Source organism: Lycium barbarum, chromosome 11, assembly GCF_019175385.1.
Source record: "Lycium barbarum isolate Lr01 chromosome 11, ASM1917538v2, whole genome shotgun sequence".
Lineage (NCBI taxonomy): Eukaryota > Viridiplantae > Streptophyta > Magnoliopsida > Solanales > Solanaceae > Lycium > Lycium barbarum.
In genome coordinates, this window is record NC_083347.1 from 90,414,581 (window position 1) to 90,422,060 (window position 7,480).

Sequence of the window (7,480 nt, forward strand, 5' to 3'; positions counted from 1 at the left end):
TCTTTCCAATATTGTGCTTCGGAGGAAGACATTGATTCCTTGAAAGTTTAAGGCTTATTCTTTACTAAGAATATCAAAAAGTCTGGACCAAAGGAAGTCGATGTTCTTTGACGTTTGCTACGTCTTGGATTCTCTTCGTTAGGCATATTTTTCTTTGTTTCTTCCCAAGGTTGTTTAGGTCTTTCACCAGACAACTCACATTCTATTTTATACGGATAAATATTCTAAAAAAATTCAGCATTATCATATTCCATTACCGTATTAACATGAATGTTGGGATTTTCTGATTTATGAACCAGAAAATGATACGCTTTACTATTAGTGGTGTATCCTATAAAAACACAATCAATGGTTTTTGGTCCAATTTTTACCCTTTTGGGTTTAGGAACTTGCACTTTGGCTAAACACCCCCTCACTTTGAAATATTTTAAGCTAGGCTTTTTACCTTTCCATTGTTCATATGGAATGGACTTTGTTTAGCTACGGGGCACTCGGTTGAGTATTCGGTTTGCTGTAAGGATAGCTTCCCCCCGCGAGTTTTGCAGTTAACCAGAACTTATCAATAAAGCATTCATCATTTCCTTCAATGTTCGATTCTTTCTTTCCGCAATTCCATTGGATTGTGGGGTGTATGGGGCAGTAGTTTGATGAATAATTCCATATTCTAAGCATATTTCTTCAAAGGGAGATTCATATTCTCCACCCCTATCACTTCTAATCATTTTGATTTTCTTGTTTAGTTGTGTTTCGACTTCATTTTTGTATTGTTTAAATGCATTAATAGCTTCATCTTTGCTATTAAGTAAATAACATAGCAATATCGAGTGTTATCTTCAATAAAAGTTATAAAGTAATTTTTCCCATCGCGTGATGGTGTTGACTTCATATCATAAATGTCGGTATGAATTAAGTCTAAAGGATTGGAATTCCTTTCGATAGACTTATAAGGATGCTTAGCATACTTGGATTCAACACATACTTGACATTTGGACTTATTGCATTCAAACTTAGGAAGTATTTCCAAGTTAATCATTTTTCGCAAGGTTTTATAATTAACATGTCCCAAACGTGCATGCCATAAACTATTTGACTCAAGTAAATAAGATGAAGGAAAAATTTTATTCATATCAACTGAGATTACATTGAGTTTGAAAAGGCCTTCTGTGAGGTAGCCATTTCCATTATACATATCGTTTTTATTGAATACAACTTTATCAGAAACAAAAACACATTTAAATCCATTCTTGACTAGTAGTGAAGTTAAGACTAAGTTCTTCCGCATTTCTGGAACATGAAGGACATTCTTGAGCGTCACAATCTTTCCAGACGTCACCTTCAAGGCAATGTTGCCTGTTCCCTCGATTTTGGCAGTAGCAGAATTGGCGATGAAGATCGTCTCATTGGGGCCAACTGCATTATAAGAAGAAAAGAATTCCTTGTTAGTACATACGTGGCGAGTAGCGTCCGAGTCTATCCACCATTCTCGCAGGTTACCTACCAAGTTGCATTCGGACAACATGGCACATAGATTATCCACTTCATTATTCATTTCAGCCATATTGGCTTGACCTTTCTTCTTCTCTTTATCTTTTTTCGGAGCACGACATTCTGAAGCCATGTGTCCAAATTTGCCTCAATTGTAACAACTTCCTTTGAATTTCTTCTTGCTTAGAACATTCTTCCCTCTAGAAGCCCGCTTCCTTTTCTTTGAACTTGTAGAGGCAGTTTCAACGATGTTTGCCCCCATTATTGCTAGTTTGCCATTGGCCTTCTTCTCAGCAGATCTGTTGTCTTCCTCAATTCTAAGCTGGACGATAAGATCTTCTAATGTCATTTCCTTACGTTTGTGCTTTAAGTAGTTTTTAAAATCCTTCCACAAAGGAGGCAATTTTTCAATAATGGCCGCAACCTGGAAAGCTCCATTGACTACCATTCCTTCCGCAAACAGATCATGTGTAATCACTTGAAGTTTCTGGACTTGAGACATGACAGATTTATTATCTACCATTTTAAAGTTCAAGAACTTCGCAGCAACAAACTTCTTCAACCCAGCATCCTTGGTCTTATATTACTTGTCCAAAGCATTCCATAATTCCTTAGACGTCTTACAGCCGCTATAGACATTATATAGACCATCATCCAGCCCATTGAGAATATAGTTTTTACATAGAAAATCAGAATGATTCCATGCTTCCATCACGATGAAATGCTCATTGTCCGGAGTCTCTTCTGATAGAACAGGAACTTCTTCAGTAATAAATTTTTGCAAACTGAGGGTTGTTAAGTAGAAGAACATTTTCTGTTGCCGGCGTTTAAAGTCGATGCCAGAAAACTTTCCGGGCTTTTCTGTCGCAGCCATTGTAGGGACAGTTGTGGTGCGACTAGAAGAGGCGACAGTCGTTGCACCAGAACCAGTAGCGTTCTCGGCAGTGGTATCAACCATTTTCTGTTTGACAACAAAACAGAACCAGAATCAATAAATAGAACGCACAACGTAATAATGTCGATGAAGTTTTTATATTCTTCTAATCGAACACACAAAGTAATAATCTCGATGAAGTTTTTATATTCTTCTAATTGAACAGACAAAGTAATAATCTCGATGAAGTTTTTATATCTTCAAATCGAGTAGATTACTGGAGTAGAAAATCTGAGGATTTTAGTCTCCAATCAGAACAGAGTGTTAGATGAAACCAAAGTATAATTATCGTTAAATTCTTTAAGTTTGTGATTCCTGTTAATCAAATTATGATCTGTTTGCAGAAAGTAAAGAACAAGTACGTTTATTTTGAGCCCACAGAAAACTGTGTTTCCTTAAAGAACTTAATCCCCTTACAGTTGCCAAAGGTTTGGATTAATTCTTCCCAAGATAGAACGAAATTCTATTCTACAATACCGGCAATGGAAATTGCAGAATTTCAGCAAACTCAACGAATGGTAGCAATCACACGACACTTACTGATTTCTGGTTTTGAAAAGAGTGCAGTATGAGGGGAATGAAAAATGCGTTTTTCAGAAAGCAAAAAAAATTGTTCAGTGTGTGTAAAAAATGAGACAAAGCCTCTGAAAATTTATAGCCTGCTATTTTGATCTGAACATGTGTGAAAGTACCTGTTCGGTGAAGGAGATGACTGTTGGTCATCGTTATGTCTGTTGGGAAAATTAATTCCGTTGGGAAAAATAATTCCGCGAATTTAATTAATTAAGTTAAATTTTGCGTGAATTAATTAATATCAGGATTGGAAATATTAAGTAACGAAAATGGAAATAAAATAAATTTGGTCCAAAAAAATTATCAATCAAATCATTTGACTAAATCCAAATCCGAAGCCGAACCCGAGCCTAGCGACGACGGCGGCGCGAGGGGTGGTCCTCTTCTCAACCCTTTATCAGCTAGAGAATGTGTTGCTTAATATAAGCACACACATAACCCTTTCAACCACCAATGTGGGAGAAGTGCTCACTTGAAAGGTTGTTTTTCAAACTTTCATTTCCCTCCATTTCCTAATTTATACTTCACCTTTAAAGTCCCTCACTTAATGCATTTGTGGACTTTAAACTCAACAAACTATTCTCAAAGTATTTGGTTTTTGGTTTGGTTTTACATTATTCGGTTTCTTAAAAGTACAATTCAATCCGAACGAAAATAAGTTTGGTTCGGTTAGATTTTTCTTTTTTTGAGTTCGTTTTTTTTTTTTTTAAATTTCGGTTTGATCATTCCGTTGCGTCATATAAGCTAATTAACATAATCCAATAGTTATATTTGAATGACAATAAGAACAAATATTATAAAGAATGAGAAGTATGTCAAATCTCTTAAATATATTTTTTAATATAAGTCACGGGTAAAACTTTAAGAATACAATATTCAAAAATACTATATAAATACATGTTCATAACACAAAGATTGAGAACGAGTCAAAAGTCATTTTATACTCTAGTACAAATAGGCCACTAATTAAGAAAGACCGGAAGTGGTAAAACACTCAAATTCAAACTCAAACTCACTTAAGTAATAATTCGGTTTTTTTGGTTTTTAGATTTTAATTTTGTAAATCCGAAACCAAACCTTTTAATTTCTCAATCCGAAATCAAAAATAAAAAATCAAAAATCAATTCATATTAAAATTCGATTTGGTTCGATTTAATCTAAATAATACGCACCCCTAGATAGAGTAAAAAGTAAATGAGAGAAGAGAGGTTCATAAAGGAAGAAAGGAATCGACTGATCTGGGGAAAGAGTCACAAGAGAAATCTAAAATAAAAATAAAAAGTATATAACAAAAAATATCAAGAAACTAGAATTGAAAAGAACAATTGAACAAAAAGGAAAGAGGAAAGAAGAACCCACTAAAGAGAGAAAAAGGCAGCACAGATGAATGGAAGTAAAGGGCAAAAGAGAGAGACTAAGAAGTTTAGATGAAAACAAAAATCTGCGCACAATTAACATGTGGGTCTATATCATTAATAAGTGGGATCTAGTGGAGATTCAAATACGGTTTAAAATTTATCCTCACTTTTGATTTATTTACAAAAATACCTTTGGGCGATCCGGAACAATAATACTCACATAAAAAACATTTTGAACCAAAATGCCCCAACAAAAAAAAATAATTACAAAACTACCTATAGCGCAGTATTTTACTGCGCTATAGCAGTAACGGAGACGGAGCCGTTAACTGCTATAGCCCAGTAAATTAATGCGCTATAGTGTGCAAACGGAAATGCTATAGCGCAGTAAATTACTGCGCTATAGTGCCTTTGTTTTTTTTTCCTGCCTTTGTTTTTTTTTCCAGCCCTTTTAGTTAACCCTTCTTCCATTACACTTTTTAACGTATTTTGACCATAGATTAATCATGCTTCGCGACCCCAAAACATCAATATTTTATATAGAACCCTACTTATTTTTGTGCGATGTATAAGGTAGGATCAATACATCAAGGATACGCAAAAGTTCGGATGACCGTTTTAGTGGCTGAAAAGTGCTCGAACGCCATTTTCGTTTGAAGGTTCGACGACATTATCTTGAAGTTCTTTGCGAATACTTAAACTTGTTCATCAATAATTAATCAAAAGTTTCTCAAAATGACAGCATTCATACAAAAAAAATAAACTTAATTAAATTGCACCATTCATTCATAACCTTGAGTAGATGAAAATACTTAACATACTAATATTCTTCAAAATAACAGCATAATCATACAATCCTCAAAACTAAATTAAAAATATTCTTAATCATCATCAGAGTATAAGTCCTCAATATCGTCCTCAGAATAATATTGGCGGTTTCTTAAGATACGTCTTTTTTCAGTAGCAGTTAGTTCTCTACCAGTTGATGATGCTTGTTCTTCGGCCAACTTTAGCATGTAAAATCTACAACGTCTTGCCAGCATTCTGTTGTTTTCCTTTCTAATCCTTTGCACGGCAAGCTCGCAACTTTCTGGACCTACTTGAGGCATGGTTAAGGAGTACCTTGTTGGGATTGGAGCGTTGAGATTTTCCAAGTCACGAACAAGACGTTCTGATTCGGCAAGCCGATGTGACCATTCTCGACGTAAACCGCAATGATATTCCTGCGGATCTGAATATTTCACACTGCAGAAATCATCATTACGCTCTATAAGAAGGTGGGGATTTAGCTCATCTAGTTTGAAATCACTGGTATCGTTCGAAAAACTGCTATGATTTGAACTTTCATCATCACTGCTATTTGGTTCTTTTGGAAGGAGTAAAGACCAAGGTGAGTTTCTACTGCTTGACATTGAATAATATGGTGTAGTCTATTAAGAAAAGAAAAGGCTACTTATATAGTTGCAAACCCCCAAGAACCCTCCGGGGGGGGGGGGGGTGGAGGGTCTTAATGACCTTACCTACTTACCTTGTTATATGAAAAATATTAATCTTCATCGGACATTTCACAGTCTGAATCCCACTTGGATCTAAATCTTGTGCTACCATGTATACCATATTCTACCCTATGGTAACGTATTTGCATCTGATTGTTCTCTTCGCGAAAACGATTAAGAGCCAAATTAAACTCTTTTGGAGTTTCGCGAGGCATTGACATAGCACGTTGTTTGGGGCGTTTAAGCCCTACTGACTCTAACTTGTGCTCCAGTGCTTCAGCTTCCCTAACACGCCAATCACACTCCTCTCTCATTTTATTATTGTATTCTCGATTGAATCTGTCGTTAGGGTTATTTGAGTAATGAAAATCATCATCACCTAGTTCCCAAGTCCTACCCATTGCTTCAAAGATGTTTGCTGGAGTGAACGATATAACACGATTAATATCTCTAAATTGGTCAAAAAATGACATCTTAACTCAATTTTGTGTGGAATGTTGTGTTTGTAACAGTTATTCGTCAAATTACATTATATAAAGTTTGATTCGAATTATTTTGGCAGGTGAGGTGATGTTGGAGCAGCCGCATAGCGCAGTAAAATCATGCGTTATATAGTATAACGCATGATTTTACCGCGTTATTATGACTCACTGCCTCAATAACGAATTAATTTCCTGCGTTATAGTGGCATAACACAGTAAATTAATGTGTTATGCAGTCTCCATCCATTATTTGATTTGACGTAACACTGCACAACACTGTAATTGCATGCATGCTAGTCCTATTAATACCGAGTTCGTATAAGGTAAAAAAAAGCATAAAATTTTAAGTTTCAACTAGTTTTATCATTCTATATTCCTCCTCAGTTATTCAAAATATGACAGATGTTCCATGAATTAAAGTTTCTTTATTCTGGGACGGATAAATTATATTCGAGGAAAATAATTTGCGCTACGATTCTCCCCCAAAATACCATGTTAAGTTTCCACTTGACTTAAAATTCTCAAAACTACTCCAAGCCTTGTATAATAGACTACGAGTTAGTAGAAGTGATTTTGATCTAAGTATAATTGGAAAATATCCAGTGTCATTTACGCCGCAAGGTGTAACTAGTTATGGACAGTGGTACATTCAAGACGATGATTCTTTGACTGATTATTTGAAGGTGTCGTATGATTATAGGCGATGCATAACTTTAAACGTCCTTGAAATGTATATCGAAAAGGTGTCCATTAATCGACTTGAATTCATGGCTAGGGCTCCTCAGGAAGCTCGAAATAGACCTCGTCGGGAAACCCCGTCTATAATTCAGGTCGAAGTCACTCAAGCGGAACCTACTTATCAACACAATTTCCCTGATATGAGTACCTATGAAAGCATCTTGACTAGCCAAATGCCTCTGGATAGATTAAGTCAGCAATTTGACGGGCAGTGGTAAATATTAATTTTTTACAATATTATTATTATTATTATTATTATTATTATTATTATTATTATGTGTAGTGGCACTTGAATGCTGCTAATGATGTCGATTATATTATTTAGGGGTTATACACCTGATATGGATCATATCGGACGGTCTCCTCAATCGGGATGGAGGAATCAGGTTGGAACATCCTCAGCCTATCCAACAA

At 35.5% G+C, this 7,480-nt stretch overlaps 1 protein-coding gene across 1 annotated transcript; it reads right to left on the reverse strand.

The window, feature by feature from the left end:
• Positions 1-1,633: 1,633 nt before the first annotated feature.
• On the reverse strand, positions 1,634-2,443 carry LOC132619972 (uncharacterized). Its single transcript, XM_060334726.1, has 2 exons — positions 2,110-2,443; positions 1,634-2,001 (listed from the first exon to the last, which is right to left on the reverse strand). Exons 1-2 carry the CDS (start codon positions 2,441-2,443, stop codon positions 1,634-1,636), a joined length of 702 nt encoding a protein of 233 aa, XP_060190709.1.
• Between the last annotated feature and the right edge of the window lie 5,037 nt (positions 2,444-7,480).